The sequence below is a fragment of the Lutra lutra genome, chromosome 4 (genome assembly GCF_902655055.1).
Source record: "Lutra lutra chromosome 4, mLutLut1.2, whole genome shotgun sequence".
Lineage (NCBI taxonomy): Eukaryota > Metazoa > Chordata > Mammalia > Carnivora > Mustelidae > Lutra > Lutra lutra.
In genome coordinates, this window is record NC_062281.1 from 190,636,630 (window position 1) to 190,657,457 (window position 20,828).

The 20,828-nt window shown below is 42.7% G+C and overlaps 1 protein-coding gene across 3 annotated transcripts in view; it reads right to left on the reverse strand.

Annotated features, from left to right (window-relative positions):
- UBE4B (ubiquitination factor E4B) overlaps positions 1–20,828 on the reverse strand; it is a 128,036-nt gene that overhangs the window by 30,871 nt on the left and 76,337 nt on the right. For all 3 annotated transcript variants that reach the window (XM_047724476.1, XM_047724475.1, XM_047724478.1), the window contains 10 exons: positions 17,493–17,634; positions 16,507–16,607; positions 15,237–15,351; positions 11,492–11,575; positions 8,351–8,407; positions 7,391–7,507; positions 7,193–7,291; positions 6,472–6,585; positions 4,660–4,858; positions 2,162–2,300 (listed from right to left, as the gene is read on the reverse strand). In XM_047724476.1, coding sequence (XP_047580432.1) covers positions 2,162–2,300; positions 4,660–4,858; positions 6,472–6,585; positions 7,193–7,291; positions 7,391–7,507; positions 8,351–8,407; positions 11,492–11,575; positions 15,237–15,351; positions 16,507–16,607; positions 17,493–17,634 — 1,167 coding nt within the window. The remainder of the gene's footprint in view (positions 1–2,161; positions 2,301–4,659; positions 4,859–6,471; positions 6,586–7,192; positions 7,292–7,390; positions 7,508–8,350; positions 8,408–11,491; positions 11,576–15,236; positions 15,352–16,506; positions 16,608–17,492; positions 17,635–20,828) is intronic.

Sequence of the window (20,828 nt, forward strand, 5' to 3'; positions counted from 1 at the left end):
TTTTTTTTTAAAGATTTTATTTATTTATTTGACAGAGAGAGATCACAAGTAGGCAGAGAGGCAGGCAGAGAGAGAGGAGGAAGCAGGCTCCCTGCTGAGCAGAAAGCCCGACGCGGGGCTCGAACCCAGGACCTGGGATCATGACCTGAGCCGAAGGCAGCGGCTTAACCCACTGAGCCACCCAGGCGCCCCATCAACAATGTATTTTTTAATAACCCACGGGTCAAATAAGAAATAATAAAAATTAGAAAATATTTTGAACTGATCAGTAAAATGTGGCATACCAAAACTGAGAGCTGCAGCTAGAACTGGGCTTTGAGGGAAAGGAACAGCCTTAAATACACTTATATAAGGGCTGAAAATGGATGATATATGTACCAATCTTAAGAGGCAACAGAAATATCAACAAAAAGCAAATTTAAACTAAAAGTATATAGAAGGAAATAATGAAGACCCTGCAGACATTAAAACGATAAAAAGATGTTATGAACAACTTCAAGCCTAGAAATTTTGAAGCTTTAGATGGCACAGAAATACTGACACAAGATGAAATAAAGGTGTAAATAGTCATATATCTAATAACAGAATAAAACACATAATCAAAAACTTTCCCATAAAGAAAACTCTAAGCCCAGATAGCTTTATCAATGAATGTTTCCAAACATTTAAGAAAGAAATAACAGTTATAAAATAAACTCTTTTTTTGAGAAGATTTTATCTGTTTGAGAGAGAAAGAGAGACAGACAAGCAGGGGGAGGGGAAGGGAGCCCAACGCAGGGCTCCATCCCAGGACCCCTGGGATCATGACCTGAGCAGAAGGCAGATGCTTAACAACTGAGCCACTCAGGTGCCCCTAATAAACTCTTCCAAAGAACATAAAAAGAGAGAATACTCCCCAACTCATCATTGGCAAGCATGATACTAAAACCTGAGGAAGACGTACCAAGAAATGAAAATGGTAGGCCCATCTTTCTTTTGAACATAGACTCAAAAATCCTAAACAGAGTATTAACAAACTGAATATCCAATGAGTTATAAAAGCAATAATATAAAAACTGAGTTTATTCCAGGAATGAAAGACTGGTTTAGCATCAGAAAACTAGTTGATATAATTCAACCACATTAACCGAATAGAGGAGAAAAAAATTTCTGATCTCTTCAATAGCTTTGGAAAAAGCATTTAGTAAAATTCAACTTCTGTTAGGAATAAAAAACTTTTAAAATACTAGAAATAATGGGAAGTGTTCTTCATCTGATAACAGAGGACATACAAAAAAAAAACAAAAAACCCTCTCCCCTATTGAATTAGAATAGAAAAATTAGAAGAAAGCTGCCTCTAGTCAAGATTTTACTAGAAATTATAGCCAGTATGCTAAGGCACAGAAAAAAAGTGTAGGAAAGAAAACTGACATCATTTACCAACGACACAAATAAGTACAGAAAAAATCTTAAAGCATCTATAGAGTAACCATGAGCATTAACAGGTGATTAGCAAGATAGATACACAGAGATACAGAGTTACAGATAGCGATATGACATACTTTTTCTCATAGCCAGACATGTACATAGGTCCTGGACCAAATGCAGTGGCCACACTATTATTATTCCAGAGGACCTGCTCGAAACATGTTTGGTTCTTATTTCTGTGATTTATTTGGAGGCATTGGCACATGGGGAAAAATGCTTAGGTCAAGAAACACAGCAATGGTGCTAATGAATGGGAAACTGATGGCTACTACCTGGCCATTCTGGGTTCCTTATGCCACAGGCCAACATGCAAAAAAGGGAATTCCATGATGGCAGGAGTCAATGATCTTTTTTATCAAGGGAAACTAGAGTTACTGTTTCAGAGTCCAGAGAAGGAGGAGAATGACTGGAACTCAGGAGATCCTTTAAAGGGCCTCCTGGTCACCACCACACTCAGTAAAAAAAAGCTAAGGGAAGTCTAAAACCACATGCTGAGTATTGAGATCTCTCTGAAACCAAGGCTGGGTCACTCTGCCACATAAAGAACTCTGGTGGACTGAGGACCGTGGACAGGGAACCAGAAGCAGATGGTTCACTGCAACATATTCACTCCCGGCATTCGAATCCACTGGTTACAACAGAACTGCTTGCTTTGTACCTCGGGCAATCCCAGGACATGGGGTCACGCACGTACCTATTGAGCTCCCGGATGGCCCGGAGTCTGCGGATGTAGCGACGGCAGCTTGGCAGAATGGAGAGGTGGTGGGCGTGCAGGGTAAGAAAAAAGCATTCTGTAGGGAATTTCGGCTCAGAAAATGGAGGCTGATCTCCATCTAGGAAAAATAACATGATTCCCTAAATAAAGGCTTTACCAAGACTAAATCAGGGGAAAAGCACAATTAAGACAGAATTACACTTGAATTTTCAAGAAGCTTAAGGATGCTTTATAAAAAATATAGACTAAGTTATAAGCAGCACGAGCTCCATTGAATGATTAGGTATTCTGCCCCATCTGATTAAATGTTTGCATAGACGTACATCAACAACCTGTCGTTACGAGTCTTCCTGATGTATTTTATATAACCATTCCCATAATTCAACACAGGCCATGAAACATCACCTTGAATCTCAAAATACTGATAGACTATGTTAATCTACAGATTCCAAAGCCGTTTCCGTACCGTGGGCATGTCTGCCACTTCTAATTCTTCTCTATTATAAATAGTGTTTGGAAGATCTGTATGAAAAATCACTCCTTCACCCCACTCCCAGAATTGGCAGTATATTCTAAAATGTAAAATTATTGAGAATGACAGTATTATAATTTTTGGTATAAATTAGAATTCGTTAAATAAATTGATTAAATTCCATCTATTTCTTCACAAACTTACATTCTATCTTATCACTTTGTTTTTTGGATTATCTATTTATTTTTAAAGACTTTATTTTTAAGTAATCTCTACACCAAACAATGTAGAGGCTCAAACTCACAACCCTGAGATCAAAAGCCCCAAGCTTCACCAACTGAACCAGCCAGACGCCCCTGTTCTGGATAATTTACAGATACACAACAATAACCTGAATTTCTTTCAATTTGTATCTAATTCCTATTAGTATGTGTATTTTTTCCAGCAAGAATCTTTTATTTTCTATGATATATACTGCTTACATTTTGTCCCCCAAAAGAAAACTGTCTCTTGGTAGAATTCAGTTTGGGCCTTATACATTTATAACAGGTTTACATTGTAAAAGACATGATTCTATCAAACATAAGACATACTTTGCTTCATTCTTTAATTTTACATACTCATTTCATCTCACCCTACAAAAAGCATATTTATCTAAGATACTGTATATACGTATCATCTCTGATGAGATGCTTCATTTATTAAATCATTATAAATTTCTGTTTCCTTCATGGCTGGGTCAAATCCTCTGTTCAGTTTTTTCATGTTTTCTTTATTTTTATATTATATGTATAAAATATAAAAATACATATAAAATAAAGGATATATATGAAGAATATATATACTATATATATATATTTTAAATGTTTAACCCTTTGATTCTTCTGGAATTTACTAGTCCATGATATGATTCCAAGATGATACTAGTTACTACTTATTCAAGTGGTACTAACCAAACACTAACTTTATTGCTCATCAGATATTTAGTTCTTATCATAGTTTACATGTTTCTCTAGAATGTGTGCACCTAGCTGATCACGATGCTGCCAGGCAGGCATGGAACCCCCATCCTACTCCGTGAACGATTTTATAATATTAAAAAAATAAATGCCATAGAGTTCTGATATCCATCCGTAATATGTCTTATCACATAGAAAGGAAAAAGATCAACAACTTAACACTTTAAAATATTCATATTTTAATACCAACGATGCATCAAGATCTATGAAATATTTCAGGAGAACTTTAATTGGTATATATAAAATCTATATTATAATTAAGTCTCTGCTACCATTTTTACTATATGAGTATTTTTAAAGATTTTATTTATTTATTTGACAGAGAGAGAGAGAGAGAGAGCACAAGCAGGGAAGTGGCAGGCAGAGGGAGAGGAAGAAGCAGGGTCTCCACTGAGCAAGGAGCCCAACGTAGGACTCGATCCCAGGACCCTGGGATCATGACCCGAGCCAAAGGCAACTGCTTAACCAATTGAGCCACCCAGGCATCCCTATTGCATTTTTCTTTTCTTCTTTTTTTTTTTTTTTTGGTTTTAGTCTGAATAGTGTATTTCCTTCCACTTGTTCTATATATCTATTTGACTTTGGCTAAGCCAAGTAAGAAATTTTTTGTTTTTTTTTTTTTTAAAGATTTTATTTATTTGACAGCGAGAAAGAGAGCACAAGTAGGCAGAGAGGCAGGCAGAGGCGGAGGGGGGAAGCAGGCCCCCACTGAGCAGAGAGCCCGATGAGGGGCTCTGTTCCAGGACACTGAGATCATGACCTGAGCTGAAGGCAGAGGCTCAACCCACTGAGCCACCCAGGCGCCCAAATAAGAAGTTTTTAATGTGTTAATTTTTATTGTGTATCTCTGGCTCTTAAATTAATTTTCTGGGGATAAAACAACAATTTGTGAGCAATCACTAGCATCCAAATAAAATAAATCTACGAGACGTGTTTAAATAAAAGGGCAGCGTTTTAATGATCTCACAATGAGCAATGTCACTCACACAGCTCCGCCAGCCAGTCGTTCACGTCCTCCATTGTCGCGTTCACTCTCGTCTCATCATTAGGGAGAGCGATGCGGCACCTTGGGTGGAGTACATACGCGGGGTCCACCGTCTCTAACTTGATCTTTGTACTTAGCTGCTGCAGCACCCAAAGGAAATTCAGCATGAATCCATCCGTAGATACCAATCTATCATCTGTCTGTGGAGTACGGAAAAAAGGAATTTAAAATAATGATTTAAAAAGAAACTTTGGCACAAGTGTGTAAGAAAGGCAATCAGACATTCACCCCAGAGTCAATGAGAGGAAATATATCATCACCATTGTCACTCTATCAGAGGGGGCTCTTTACGGAGTCTTAATCCCATGTGAAGCATTTTATACATTCCCTGAATCTTCAGAAGAGCCCGTGGAAGTCAGTGATACTGCTATTCACATTTTACAAAGGGGGAAACTGAGGCTCAGAGAGCTAAACGACTTGCCTAAGATGCTCAAAATGAATTAAGTAGAAACACAATTAATGTTGCTTCCTTTCTCTTCTTTATTTCCCCTCAAGAGCATCAAACCCTAGTTTCACTCAGCACTGTTTGACTAACAGCCATTTTTTTTTTAAAGATTTTATTTATTTATTTGTCAGAGAGAGAACGAGAGTGAGAGAGCGAGCAAGCGCAAGCAGGGGGAGCAGCAGGCAGAGGGAGAAGCAGGCAGAGGGAGAAGCAGGCTCCCGCTGAGCAGGGAGTCCGATGTGGGACTCGATTCCAGAACCCTGGGATCACGACCCGAGCCTAAGGCAAACGCTTTACCGAATGAGCCACCCAGGCGCCCCTGACTAATAGTTTTTCTGGTTGACGTCACTACAGAAGTCCTGTGTTAAAGACATAACCATTATAATAATGGTAGTTCCCATCAATTGTGTGTCCACGCCGCACCAGGCACTGTTCTAATAGCTTTATGGATAGAAACCCCACAGTTAGGAACTATTATTACCCCCATTTAGCACTTAGGAAACTGAGGCACAAAGAAAGAAACGGCAAAGGTCCCACCGTTAGTAAATCGTGGGACCAGAGAAGGAAACCCAGGCAGTCTGATGCAGGGCCACACTTTTCTCTATACACTTTTCTTCTTCTCAATAGAAAGGTCACATCATTCATTCATTACTATTAGTAATATAGGAAAGATGCCCTTTTAACTTCTCTTCCCTTGCAAGGTAGTCCAGGCGGCCAGGCTCCCCACCAGATCTCCTCGGGTCTGCTTCTGTCGCTCCTCCCGCCTTAGCCCGTTTTCCACAAGCTACATCTGGCGGTTTCCTTGCTGCAAAACCCCCAGGGGCGTCCCATTCTAGCTCTTACCATGTCAGCCGTAGCCTGATGGGAGTCCCCGACCCGCCATCCTCCTTCCTGCACACTATTTTCGAGCCACTGAACTCTGCATATGGGGCTGTTCCAAAGCTAGATCATTCCCACTTTGGGTCCTTACAAGAGTCTAGAAAATTCTTTTCCCAGCCTTGTCATGGTTGACTTTCACATCAGTCGGTCTCTGATCAAACGTCACCTCCGTAAAGGTGTCTTCCCCACCACGTGATCGAAACTCACTCCCGTACCCTCCTTTGGGTACCTCCACGGCTACTTCCAGGTTCTCTACGTGCTTTATTTGCGTCATAGCCTGTGGAACACAGCTGCACAGCGGTAGGAAGATTCTCTCCTGCTCAACAATGTGTCTCCATTTCCCAGAACAAGGCCTGGCAGATGCCGAGTGAAGACAAGCCAGATGAGTGACTTTAGCCAATCAGTGAACTCGGACTTCTCGAACCCTACCTGCATCTGTGCTTTCTTCATGTTGGCGTTGACAACGGCTGCCATGTAACTGAGAGCAGCCTCACGGGTCTCGCCGTTTAACAGAATACTGTGCAGAATCTTGAAAAGCTCTTGCTGGAATTGATTTTAGAAAGGGAGAAGGAAAAAATTAAGACTTGACTTTAAAAATGATTCCTTTTGACTTCAAGAACAGCTGGGCTTCTTCTCCCTTCCTCTCCTCTCCTCCTTCCACTCGTTTGAAGAGAGCCCGACCACCAGAGGAACAGGGGTGTCCACATTCAACTGTGTCAAGACCATTTGCACGCAAGCAGTTTTAAAACTACATTTAGTTTTAAACTACAGTAGTTTAAAACTACTACAAATACATAAAACTGTATTAAAACTACAGTTTTAATAAAATAACTGTTTCTATTCCCTTTTTGGGACAGGATCAAAATTACCTTAATTATGCTACCGTTAGCCTTTAATTTTGCTCCCGAGAAGTCTCAGAATGGAGGGCATACCAATCCACACCTGAGAGGCACGAGTGTGCAAACGAACGGTGCTCGCTCACTCTCAGGTTTTAAAGGCCTACGAGTGGGCTGGAACCATAGCTTCCAGGCCAAACCAGTTCTCACAGAGGCCACATACTACTGTTACGGCAGTTGTTACTCAAGACACCAGTTACTCATACCCAGCCTCTCCACTACTCATCCTCTGAACTCACTCCCTGAACACCTACCCTTCCCAGCTCCAGGTAATGCTGCAGTGACTGGCTGACCACACGAGTGTTCTCCAGGGTAATGGCGGGCCCTGAGAAATATTTTTCAACCACCTTAGCCTGGGAAGAGAAGGGGAAAATTCCATCGATATACAATGTTCATTTAAGGAAGGAATCTGAACGTCAGAGCAGCAAAGTACAAATGGCCACTGTACTTACATCGTCTTCTGCAAAGACCGAGAAGCTGAAGAAAGCCCCCAGGTAGGACAGTCTCTGCAGCTCCCGCCCAGAGCCGGGGCTTAAGGATTTAGGCAACCACAACGGCAAAGAAGCCACCTGGGCAAGAAACGGCAGAGGCAGGTCAGGCTGCTACGCCAGCAAGTGAGGGGGAAGCATGATGAGCAGAGTTCTGGACAGCCAACCTGTTCTCAGCAGGGTCTCAGCCCCCAGGACCGGGCAGACAGTTAACACACAAAACCCCGAAGCTCACAAACATGTTAGGACCCCTGTTGCCTTTTCTTATCTCGGATAGAGGCGGAAAACCCTCCAGACTCCTCTATGCTTTCACAGGACGGTCTTTTGATTTTTTTTTTTTTTTTTTTAGGTCTTTTGATTTTTTATGTTTCGAGAAGCTATTTGATAGCGCACGGACCAACTATTTTTACACTATCAAAGGACTCAAGTACATTTTTCCACAGGATTTGTTTTCCTCCTTGCACGATATTTATACAAAGATCATGGAAGGACGTAAATAAGTCTATCCCAGGCAATCACGTGTAGGGTTAAGCAATTTCACTACCGAGAGTCACCCAGACGTGTTACCTGCATCTAACCTAATGTCCTCTAGGAGATGTTTTTTTTTTTTTTTAAATTTTTTTTATTTTTTTCAGCATAACAGTATTCATTATTTTTGCACCACACCCAGTGCTCCATGCAATCCGTGCCCTCTACAATACCCACCACCTGGTGCCCCCAACCTCCCACCCCCCACCCCTTCAAAATTCTCAGATCGTTTTTCAGAGTCCATAGTCTCTCATGGTTCACCTCCCCTTCCAATTTCCCTCAACTCCCTTCTCCTCTCCATCTAGGAGATTTTTTTTCACACAATGTTACTTAAGGGGTATCTTCAGAGTTACACATCCCTAGAACCGGTGCCAAGTCCATCAGGGAGTCACTCACCAAATTGCACACAGGGTGGGTCTTCCCAAACTTGGTTTCACAAAGCTCACCTAAAGCCTAGAAATAAGATCAGAAAGTGTCATTTTAAATTTTATTTTTAAATATTTATTTGTTTATGTGACAGAGAGATACAAAGAGAGCACACATAGACAGAACAACTGGGAGAGGGAGAAGCAGGCTCTCCGCTGAGCAGGGAGCCCATGCAGGGTTCAATCCTAGGACTCTGGGATCATGACCTGAGCTGAAGGTGGCCGCCCAATGGACTGAGCCACCCAGGCGCCCCCAAAAGTGTCATTTTAAAAAAAAGATTTTATTTATTTATTTGAGACAGGGGGAGAGGGAGAGGGAGAAGCAGACCCCTTGCCGAGCAAGAAGCCTGATACAGGGCTCAATTGCAGGACCCTGGGATCATGACCTGAGCCAAGGCAGATGCTTCACCAACTGAGCCCCCCCAGGCACCCTGCAGAAAGTGGCATTTAAATGTATTCCATCTTTTTTTTTTTTCAAATATTTTATTTATTTATTTGACAGAGAGAGATCACAAGTAGGCAGAGAGGCAGGCAGAGAGAGAGGGGGAAGCAGGCTCCCTGCTGAGCAGAGAGCCCGACGCGGGGCCCGAACCCAGGACCCTGAGACCATAACCCGAGCCAAAGGCAGAGGTTTTAACCCAATGAGCCCCCCAGGTGCCCCTAAAGGTATTCCATCTTGAACTGACTGCCACGTGTAATACCAAGAAGCAGCTCTGATGCTGCCATTAGTACATGAGCATTCCTTCCAAAACACTGAGGGCCTCACTACTCTTTGAATGTACCTGCACGTTGTTAAAAAACTCAGATGAAACAGAAATATAAAATGAAACTAAGAATCACTCATAAACCTCACCCGAAGAGATGGACCTCTGCTGGTATTTTAGTTAACAGCTTTCCAGCCATATTTTTGTGCTGATCCACACTAAAATAAATGTGTTTAGTTTTACAAAAAGTGATTTTTTCACTTAACATCTTTCCATGTCAAAAAAAAGATATGCTTCATCAACTTGGGACGGCTCGTCTCGCCAGTGCTGAAACAGGACCATTTATCATTGCCATCTAATAAGCTACCACATTCAGAACATATTTAAAAGCCTTACTTGGCTTCAAGATCTCGGATATTTCTGAGAACTCCAGGGTCTTCTCCTTTGGAGCTGCAATCATTCTCAGAGAATCAGGAAAAGTAGGTTTTAGGGACATAAACACAGTTTAACATAGCCGGTGTGTTCCAATCAAACACTGTTTGAACAGTGAGCTCCATTTTCTGTGATTTGAACATAGCTACCAAAGTTCCCGAGCTGGCCCGCGGAAGCTGCTTGTGAGTCATGCAGGGAGGCCCTGACAGGTCTCTGGGGTGCACCGAGAAGGAAAAGTTCTCACCGCACAGAGCAGGAGTTCCCAACCAGTGCTGCACACCAGGATCACAGGGGAGCTGGAAAAACCCAATGCCAGGCCCCATCCTCACCATACCCGTGACCAGTGGAACCACAGTGTGTGGGAGGCAGGCACCAGTTGTTTAATTTTAAAGATCCCCAGGTGATTCGAGGGTATGGCAACGTGAGGAGGCACTGGGCCAGAGAACAATCACAATTGTTTCTGGTTCCAGCTCCGGTGGTCTTCCTCTTCCTGCTCCCATTATCTCTCCTCGCACTGCACCCTCCCCGCTGGACAAGCATCAGTGATGGTATAAAATAAAGCTATTGTCTGCCATAATGGAGGTCTTTGTCTTTTGACCGAGAAGAACATTTTGTTGCTATCTGACACTGAAAGCTCCTTCCTGAAACATGGAGCCGTTCATACCGCCACAGAAAAGCTAACAGTACTGCGAAGGAACATTTACATCATTCGTTGAGAACGAATGTGCATCGAATATTTCATCACTGGACTCAAACAATCAGATGGTTTCACTTCCTCTTATCTGGCACAGACAGAATAATGCGCCAAAGGATTAACAGAATTTTATTAGAAACCCGAACGGCAGGGGCAGTAGAAAGAGCCCTGACATAAATCCATTCAAAGCTGTTTTTTAAAAAGAATCCCATTTCGCTCTCTAATTTCCCAACACTATCTTCGCCTCTTAGCTCCATTTTGATTGATTAAAACAGAGACAGGCCCCCTTCATGTTCACCCATGTTAGCATTTATCACGGTGTGGTCATCCGCACTGTCGTGGACTTGAGTTCTGTAGTGGGTCAGGGGCAATTAGTAGAAAGGTGCCTTGTCTAATTAGCCAAGTATCTGGCACAGAAGAGGTCCTCAGTGAGCACTGATTTAATGTAAGACGGAATCAAGTCCGTAAAAAGATCGATTTAATCAGGGCCTCAATTTATACAAGATTGTATTCATTCACTGAGTTAGCTAATTTCGTATTTTGTTATTTTTTTCCTTCACATCCTAGACTGAAAAATATTTAGTCATATGTCCGAGTATTTTTCTCTCCAAATTTCCAAGGAGCCAATTCAGAAAGAAAAGGGCCTTTTCCTTTCTTTCTGGTTCCAGTGTGTTCACAGCAGTCAGGGCCCTCCATGAGCATCTAGGGAAAGGTCTGTCCAATTTATGCTTGCTGTAGGTGCGTGAATGAGCTAAGCAGTCTGTTTCCCACAGGAAGCCTGAAGGAAATGGGGAGGGCGAACAAGAAAACTACTCTGAGATTTTTCTATAGAAAGTCACTTCATAAAGCTGGGTTACTCTTCCTAGTATAACTCTGTCCTTCTCCTTGTATTTGTAATAGTTTTTTTTGTTTTGTTTTGTTTTGTTTTTGTTTTTTTTTTTAAATAACAAAATTTCATCCCGATTACAGCATGCCTGTTGCCAGGAGGAGAAGGATCCACCAAGAATCGTCTTTTTCCTAAGCTACAACGTCAGGCCAAGTGCATTCCGGCACTTGTGTCATTGACTCCTGCCTAAGCTCGCATGCATGGAATATGTCCTGGGCTGCTACCTCCCTGTCTTCACCGACGCATCCCTGCACACCAAACACTATGCGGCCAGCACAGTGCTTTAAGGTTTTACGTGTGAAAACAAGGCTGATAACCTGAAAGAAAAGTCCATGTTAAAATCATCTGGGAGAAAGTGTTTACTGAACGGCTTAAAGAGAAAGAACAAAGGTTTACCATGAGGGGGTACTTGAAGTAGTCACTATCAAGGGAGCACTCTTTGGCAGCGAGGGCCAGGCCTTGTAAAATGGGGATAAAGATCTGTAAGAAAAAAAAATCAGAAATGTAAGTTTAGGAAAACGTAAGAACAGGAGGCGTGCTAAAATAAAGTGCTGAGCCTGAATGTCTAAGCATTTCCACCTTCCCCAAGGAAAAGCTGTTTTGTTTAGAAAGGAGTCTGGTATCTGGCCACAGAGTGTGGCTCTGTCCTTCCACAAGGCTAACCATAAAGAAATATATATAGCTGGATTTTCCGGAGGTAACAGGATCTGGGGAGCCCCGATTCTCTGGCAGGACTCCGAGTGACTGAACAGAAACTCACAATTTTCGAGCCCGCTATAGGAGTCCCCAAGGGTCCTCACTCTAGTCTACTGAATTCTCCACATCTCGACAATGACTATGTTTCTGATAACAAAGCACCTACAATCTATAAAGAAACTGGACTAAATGTTCCAGTATCTTCTCAACTCTATCAGTATTTAAAAATACTCTCCCACTTCCTTCTGATTCTTTCCATCATTCCCTATTTTGAAGAGAACAGGAAAAACATACCAGTAATGGATATTATCATCATTTCGTTAACTTTAATTACACAGAGCAAAGAGGTAGCTGGTAAATGTGGAGTATGCAGAAGAAAACTTGACTGGAATGACTTATCTCCGTTTGTGGTAAAATGTATGCACGGACATGACGCCAGAGCTCGAGGGCACCCGGATTTATTTTCCCAAGTTTACCATCAACACCAGGGCATGCTGTCACCATGCACAATTTGCTCAGCATAGCTCATCTACAAATGCCACCATGCACTCACTGACCAACTCAGGGAGTTGGTTGGGATTCCAGACCAGTAACATTAAGGAGAAGATGGTATAAACAACAGCTGAAAACCCAAATGTCAACAAGTTGACATGGGAGTGCTCTATAAAGCCCCTAGGAAATCTGAAAAATTCCCTTTCCTACTAATTTCATCCCACTGTACTGTGCAGCCTGGTCATTTAAGGAGCCCAGGATTTAAAAAAAAAAAAAGTGCCCTGGATTACAAAGTGTCTGTGGAGTGTCTTGAGATAAAAAGATAGCTCTGGAAGAGATCACCCCAGTTTTTGCAACTCAAAACCATCAGGATAGAAGTAATGTGCTGTCAGAAGTTAACTAAAAATGGACAGGGAAAGCTTAGGTGTGGTGATGGGGGAGTGACAGTATTACAATCAAGAAACACAAAACTGAACTTCCCAAATCACCAAAATAAATTTCACAATTGGTCAATCTAGAAAAATCTTAATACATTTTTCCAGAATGCTATGAAGAAAACATCTTAGTGTTTTCTAGAAGACTTATCCTCTTTGCAGGTAGGATTTAATTTATAATAGACAAGACTAGCTATAATATTTTTCAAATAGTCAAGCATTATAATATTCATGTGACTTAATTTTTTTAAAAGACTTTTGTTTATTTATTTGAGACAGAGATGAGCAGGAGGAGGGGCAGAAGGAGAGGGAGAAGCAGACTCCCCGCTGAGCAGAGAGCCCGATGTGGGGCTTGATCTCAGGACCCCGAGATCATGATGTGAGCTTAAGGCAGATGCTTAACCACCTGAGCCACCCAGACGCCCCTGACTTATGTATTTTAAACGATTCTCTTGTTTTCAAATAAACGCTTTTGAGCAACGACAAAAAACACAAATGTTCATCTTCAATCCTAAATTCTAGCTACTATTCTATTTATCTGTGAGCATTTCCAACATTTAAAAGAAGACTGAAATTTCAGTCAAAGATTTAATAGTTCAAATCTGCCCAACTCTTCAGACAAAAAGGTGAAGTGCTATTTGCCACTCACTCATCACTTCTCTCTAGAAAAAAGCACATGGTAATAGGAAGATAGACAAGGAGTGTTCAGGACTGAGTGGCAGAAGAGGAATCAGAATGCCCTGATTAAAAAGAAACAGTGGGGGGCACCTGGGTGGCTCGGTGGGTTAAGCGTCCGACTCTTCGCTTTTGGCTCAGGGCATGATCTCAGGGTTGTGAGATCGAGCCCCACACCCGGCTCCACACTCCCTGTGGGGCCTTGCTTAAGATTCTCTTTGCCCTACCCCCATCTGCCCCAGCCACCGGAGGAAAATAAAAACAAACAGTTGGTGCACAACACTGTGAACACACTAAAAACCACTGGATTGGTTCGTTTTATGTTATGTGCAAAGGGGTCACTTCACAACGTTTGTGTCAGTTTCTTTATGAATAAGATAAGCATAACACAGCCCTTTCAGCTGATCACTGGTCCGATTTTATAGAGCTAAAGCTACTCTGGGTTCCTCAAATGATGTCTTGTACAACAGGGAGAGTGTTCTCATTTTTTTTTTTAAGATTATTTTTTAAGTTATTTCTACCCAATGTGGGGGTCGAACTCACAACCCCAAGATCAAGAGTTGTACGCTCCACTGACTGAGCCAGCCGGGTGCCGCAGAAAAGTACTCTAATTAATGCACATCATGTACACAACAGACGGCTCCCCTTAAACCTTCCAAGATGGTTATTTATTCTCTGTTTTCTTTTTCTTTTTTAAAGTAGGTTCCATGCCAGAGTGGAGCCCGACCTGGGGCTCGATCCCACAACTCTGAGAGCAAGACCTGAGTTGAGACTGAGTCAGACGCTTAACTGACTGAGCCACTCAGGAGCCTAATGGTTGTTTATTTTCATCAGAATTCACTTTTCTCTCTGCACATAGGAAAAGCTCACTATGCTGCCTTGAGTATTCCTGCAGTCAACAAGACCATCATCTAAGAGAAGGAGCCGATGAATTCCTAACATGGTCATGACACCTAACTAGGAGTTTTGCTTCTGGATTCTTCTTTTACTAACATTTTAGAAACTGCTAAAAACACAATTCCTGAGATTTCAAATTAATAGTTACAAATAATATTAGGTATAAAAAAATTAATCATATTACTTAGAGCTATTGCCTCTGTTATGTGTAGAAAGAACCAATCATATGGTAAATTATAAGAAAGTGTCATAAAAATCCTTCCGTCACTGGAAATAGCTTGTATGAGAGCTGCTGTGGCCAAGTGCTCATGTCATGACACAGGCCGGAACACAGCGACCAAGCGTGATGCCAAAGTTTCACCTCAGAAGAAACCTTTCGGACTAAATAAATAGCTTTATTCCTAAATATCCCAAATCTGCATTTTCACTTGACTTCACACAGTGAGATATAAAAACTGCATGAATACTTAATGAAAGAAGTAATTAGCAAGATATGAGACATCGTTCCCAGTTGAGTGGCGAGAAGACAAAAGATCCTGTGTGGTACGCAGACTGCACTGAGCTAATTCGGTCGCTGGTTTACTAATCTCCTTTTTGCAAACTTGGAGAACTAATTTTCGACATGACTCAACTGGCGAATGCATGTCCTGTCGTGTGCCATCTCTTAGCATGCCTGTGTTGAAAGCACTGGAAATCAGGGACAGAGCCTCAGGTGACTTCTTACCTCTCAGGGCACTCAGCACTGCTTACAACACTCGATGCCTGATGGCTTGAAATGGACAAACGATCTGAACCATGCAGCTGTCAATCTGGTTATCTCAAGAGAGAAATCTCAGGTAGATCTCTCCGAGCAAAGAACACAAGTGTGTTCAAATTCTGAAACCGAAGTTTTCAGTAGCGGGTGTCTTGAGAAATCAGCCTTGGCACAGAAGCTCCCAAAGCCTCACCTGCTTGAACACTTCCTCATCCTGGTGAGTGGTCCGCACCAGCTCCTGCATGAAGCCATATGGGAGGTTCCTGCACAGCATATACGGCACCAGGAAGGACGGCTGCTGCATGGACCTGCGAACCCACAAGAGGCAAACCGCGAGGGCTCAGCTCATCAGTGTGCGACAATACGGCGCACGGGCTGTCACGCCGGCAGAAGTGTCCAGTCAAACGTCAAACTTTAAATCTCTCAAATATTCTACACAACAATTTTGGCAAAAGACCAACCTTCTTAAATTGTTCATCATCGCTTTTTGGTCTTTTGAATGAAGAGACTACAGAAAGTTTCAAAGAAGCCATCTTTTCCTACAGTCAAGCCCTTCAAAAATAAAGCATTACCCCAAAAATGAAGCATTATAGGTCTCTTTTACTTATTTGTTTATGGCGCAGCCAACTGAAAAGAAAAAGATCAGCGATGGGTGAGGACTTTTAAATAAAACTCTTGTTAATTTTAACCACAGAATATTTCTTGAGGTTTTGATCCATGTTTATCCTTTCTTTCTTCTTCTTCTTCTTCTTTTTTTTTCCTTTTTAAGGTTCATTTATTTATGTAATCTCTATACCCAACGTGGGACTCGAACTCGAACTTGGCAGATCAAGAGTCCCCCGCTCCCCTGACTGAGGCAGCCAGGTGCCCCCACCTTTTCCTTCTTTTTGACAAGTTTCACACACAGATGGTTCTGGAACAGAGAGTAATATAAGAGCACCAGAACAAATAAATGTTGTGACTTTGCCATTTCTTCCTTAGGTGTTTCCGCATCACTTTTCCTTCAGATATTTAAGTAAAAGAAATGGAATACATAAAAACTCTTTCATTGAACTTGAAACCTTGGTGGGACCCTCCGAAACAATCAATAACGTAGTGGGTACTTTGGGGGATTCCCGAACGAACTGCTCTCCCACGATTATTTATCACTAACAGAAACGGACGGTAGGATACATGGAAAGTGAGAACCTGCACATTCTTTTCAAAGCTCTCCCCTGATTTCAAGGAGCCTTGGTGCTGACCTACGTCAACAGTGGTCTAGAGGTAAAGCAGACAGAGAGTATTTCATTTTCCTAGTGTTACAGAGAAGGAATGGGACCTCCTGGGTCATCCAGTCAACCCCTTTCATCTTGCAGGTGAGAAAGTGCGTTATCCAAGGTGAGGCAAGTCGGCCGGACAGCCCGACGTCTGCTGACAGACAGAGTCTTCTCCCTGCTAGCCCGGGCGCACCCGGTTCCTCCTACCTTGGCTGAGTGAGGGAACCTTGCAGGACTAGCGCAGTATGGGATATGCACTGCGAGCGGATGTTGCTCAGAAGCTGGCTGACTGCCGGCTGGCTGCACGTCTGAAAGAGAAGGCCAAGGTCAGGACGGCAAAAACCAACAGAATAAGCTTGCGCTGTTGAAAACGGACAAGAATCAGGAGACGTCCATCTCCAGGACGCGGCATGCTTTTCTCTTGCTTGACTCGTGACAAACAAACTAGAGTAACTACATCGTCCACGTGTGCTGCCTCCGCCCAACTCCACAGTCAGAGCAGAGAGAGCGGGAGAGTGAGGCGCCCATGTTCCGCTCCCGCTAAGGTTCAGTGCGACAAACCCCGGAGAGGCCCGTCACAAATACGTGACTAACAGGGGGACAAGTGGATTAGTCTGGGAAACCAGAAGTGGACAACGAACAGGGAATGAAATAATTAATAAAGTCGGCATGAAACAGGAGAAAAAGCATAGCTTCTGGAGTTTAAATCCCGTTTTTGTGACTTTCACGTGACTGCAGACAATCACTCAGTGTCTCCGAGATGCATTTGCTCCTTCGTACAATAAAAACAATTCCTGCCTACACTGGGTCAACCGAACAACTGTGAGATCTGAGCTCCTACAGACGGAGCCCAGGGTCGGCAGTCCCTCCGTGAGCGGTTATTACCACGCTTGTCACAGTCTACTGGAAACTGTGAGGGCCACGTAAGACCCTGGTGGCAATGGCACTTGCCCCCATCACTTCTTCCTGCCACGAGGACGTGCGTTCTGTGAGGGTTCTGTGAGTTCTTTGTGTGTTTTGATTCATTGCTAATGCCCTGGGCTCCAAGCACGGCACCTGGCACATAACACATGCTGGAGAACCACTTTCCTCACTGAATAAGGGAAGAAATGTTGCCAAAGGGGGCAAATGATCATTTATCAAAAAATAACCAGGTTCTGATGGGTTTTTTAACTGGATCTGTTTCGTATTACCTTTGGTGCTTTTTTTTCCTCTATCCCAACTCGGTCAAAACACTCGATGAGGTAGTTCAGCATGTCTGTCTCCTTGCAGGTCTCAATGGTGAAATGGTCACTGTAGGAATCCCAGGTACTTGCCCCACCAGAGGCTCCCAAACTTCGGAGAAGAGAAAAGAAAATTGGTGATTCTTACCTCTTCTAATGAATCATTTTGACAGAGTTTGCATTTCTGCAGCAGAAAGCCCGTTAGGATCCCTGCACCCACGACAAAGCACAGACACCCATGCAGCCGAGGCCGGAGCGGACTGCTCACCGCACCTGCTCCAAGTCCAGCAACAGGAACTCCTGCTAAACACCGTATTGACCTAAGAAGAGAGTTGGATCAGAGACCCAACACCTTATCTTACTGGGAATGGCCACTGACAAAGCCAGGAGAACTAGGAACTGTTCTGGGCTTGGCATTAGAAGGGCTAGCACATGGCTTTAAATCAAACCGGCCAGCTTCACTCAAGCTGACTCGGAGATGGAGAAAGACGATGCTATTGCTGTCACTGAACTCAGGAGGAGTAAAGTAATGAAGGAGAACAAGAAGACCCCTTCTCACGACTTCTGGCATAACCTCAAAAGCCTTCAGCCAGCCTTTGGCAATAGGACCAGAGGAGGAGAACCGTCCAGTTATAGAAAGAAACATAAACCTACTTGTATTAACGTAAAAATTTCCAAAACTCTCCATGAAAAAGGCAAAGTTGCACAGTAAACACAAACAAAACAAAAATCCTGTGTACGGTTATCCCAACTCGGGTTCTATTCCAGCTGTGCTGCTTGCCTGTCACCTGACCCTAGAACCTTCACTTCTCCTCTGCAGGGAGGCTTAAAGGAAACCTAACCGAAGTGCTTTGTAAAACAGAATCAGGACACGGCACGAAGCACTGTTATGATTAGCAATTAACCATTCACCGAGACCAAAGCCAAACGTTCTCTCAAGGGCTAGGTGTGAGGAAATCAAAGTGGAGATCAGCCATCAAGAAGTCACATACCAAATCTGATGTTTAGCTCACAAATTTATTTGATACACACGAAAGATATGAAGAGAGTAATCATGGCACCAGAGAGGCTAGGAATTTTGAAATGAAAAGGAAATGAGAAAGCATAAACTTACCAAAAAAAATTACCTATGAAAGATGACAAAGGATGGGAAGAACAGCATGACCTTGAAAAACCCACCCATGCCTACTTCGACTGAGGCAGACAATTAAAGGCTAGAAACCAACAGGACTAACAGGGATTGAGGTATTAACAACACGTTATGCAGGTAGATGCATAGATATACATGACTAATTCTGGAATATATGCATAACTGACCTCAGAATTTTAGAAAAATACAGCTGACCCTTGAACAACACAGGGTTTAGGAGTGCCAATTCCATGCAACTGAAAATTGCATTTAACTTCTGATTCCCCAAAAACTTAATGACTAACAGCCTACTTTGCCTTACTAATAACGTAACAGTCGATTACCATGTATTTTGTATGTGTATTATATACTGTATTCTTACAGTATATTCTTAAATATTATTCTTAAGCTTAAAAAACCAAAATACTGTTAAGAAAACCAGGGGCGCCTGGGTGGCTCAGTGGTTTAAGCCTCTGCCTTCGGCTCAGGTCATGATCTCAGGATCCTGGGCTCGAGCCCCACATTGGGCTCTCTGTTCAGTGGGGAGCCTGCTTCCCCCCCCTCTCTGCCTGCCTCTCTGCCTACCTGTAATCTGTCTGTCAAATAAATAAATAAAATCTTAAAAAAAAAAAAAGAAAGAAAAGAAAAGAAAACCATAAAGGAGGGGCGCCTGGGTGGCTCAGTGGGTTAAAGCTTCTGCCTTCGGCTCGGGTCATGATCCTGGGGTCCTGGGATCGAGCCCTGTGTTGGGTTCTCTGCTTCATAGGGAGCCTGCTTCCTCCTCTCTCTCTGCCTGCCTCTCTGCCTACTTGTGATCTCTGTCAAGTAAATAAAATAAAAAATTAAAAAAAAAATAAAACCATAAAGGAGAGAAAATACATTTACAGTACTGCACCGTATTTATTGAAAAAAATCCACATATATGTGGATCTGTGCAGCTCAAACCCCTGGTGCTCAGAGGTTTGACCTTGGATGAAAGTATGGTATTAAAATTACAAAGATGAAAACAATGCCAGTTTTAAATCCAAGGCTTTCAGGCCAGAGTCTAGTAAATCTGAATTCCTACAATCTGCTCTACAGGTCTGATAGAACGGAAGAGAGAAGAAAGCATTCTTGGGGGGGGGGGGGGGGGGACAAAAAAGCAACCATCAGAAAGAAACAGCAAAACTCACCCACAAGTATGAGAAGTGTGGTGAATCCCCAAAAGTAGAAAGGGGAAAGGGAGATATTTTCTTACTGCACCGTCTCAGTTTCAAGCTCTCTGTGATTCTTTCCTCTTCTGTCTGATGTCAGCCCATTATTCACTGCACTTCCAAAGATGAACTTGACCAACACAGGCTTTCCCCAGACCCAACTAAGGTTAATTTTCCTTTGAGTGCTTCTCGCAGAAAACAACGAAAACCGATCTGCCTCATGTTTAAAATGAAAATTTCAACTATACATTTCCTTGATAATAAGACCCAAATTTTTCACATTTTTACACTTCTGATGAAAAGCGTCTTACATTTGATGCCGGTAAGTCCTTGCCAGCTGGGTCAGTACCCACAGCCAGCACGCAAACACCTGCGTGAAGTCAGCGGGCTTACGCAGTGGCCACTGAAACTAGGGTCCATCCTCAGCTGACACATTCCACTGAATTTTAACTTAAAACACCTCAAAGCTGGGGCGCCTGGGTGGCTCAGTGGGTTGAGCCGCTGCCTTCGGCTCGGGTCATGATCTCAGGGTCCTGGGATCAAGTCCCGCATCGGGCTCTCTGCTTGGCGGGGAGCCTGCTTCCCTCCCTCTCTCTGCCTGCCTCTCTGTCTACTTGTGATCTCTCTCTGTCAAATAAATAAATAAAATCTTAAAAAAAACAAAAAACAAAAAACACCTCAAAGCCAACTGAGGTATCTTCACAGCTGTTTCACTGAGATATGAAAAGTGACAATGTATGTAGAAGATTGTCTCATGCCAGGCAATGCAATGAAAGGCACCCAGAATATATTAGAGAATTTTCATAGCTAAAAGAAGTTGGTATATTTTGGGGATCATCTGTCAGACACCAAAAAACACTTCGGCTAACTCTCAAGAACTGAAGACGACGAAAAAAATGAAATAAAATTTAACCAAATAGGAAATGCAGACTAAACTCCAGCATTTGTCCATAAATTACCGATTTTAAGATTGGCCCTAAAGGT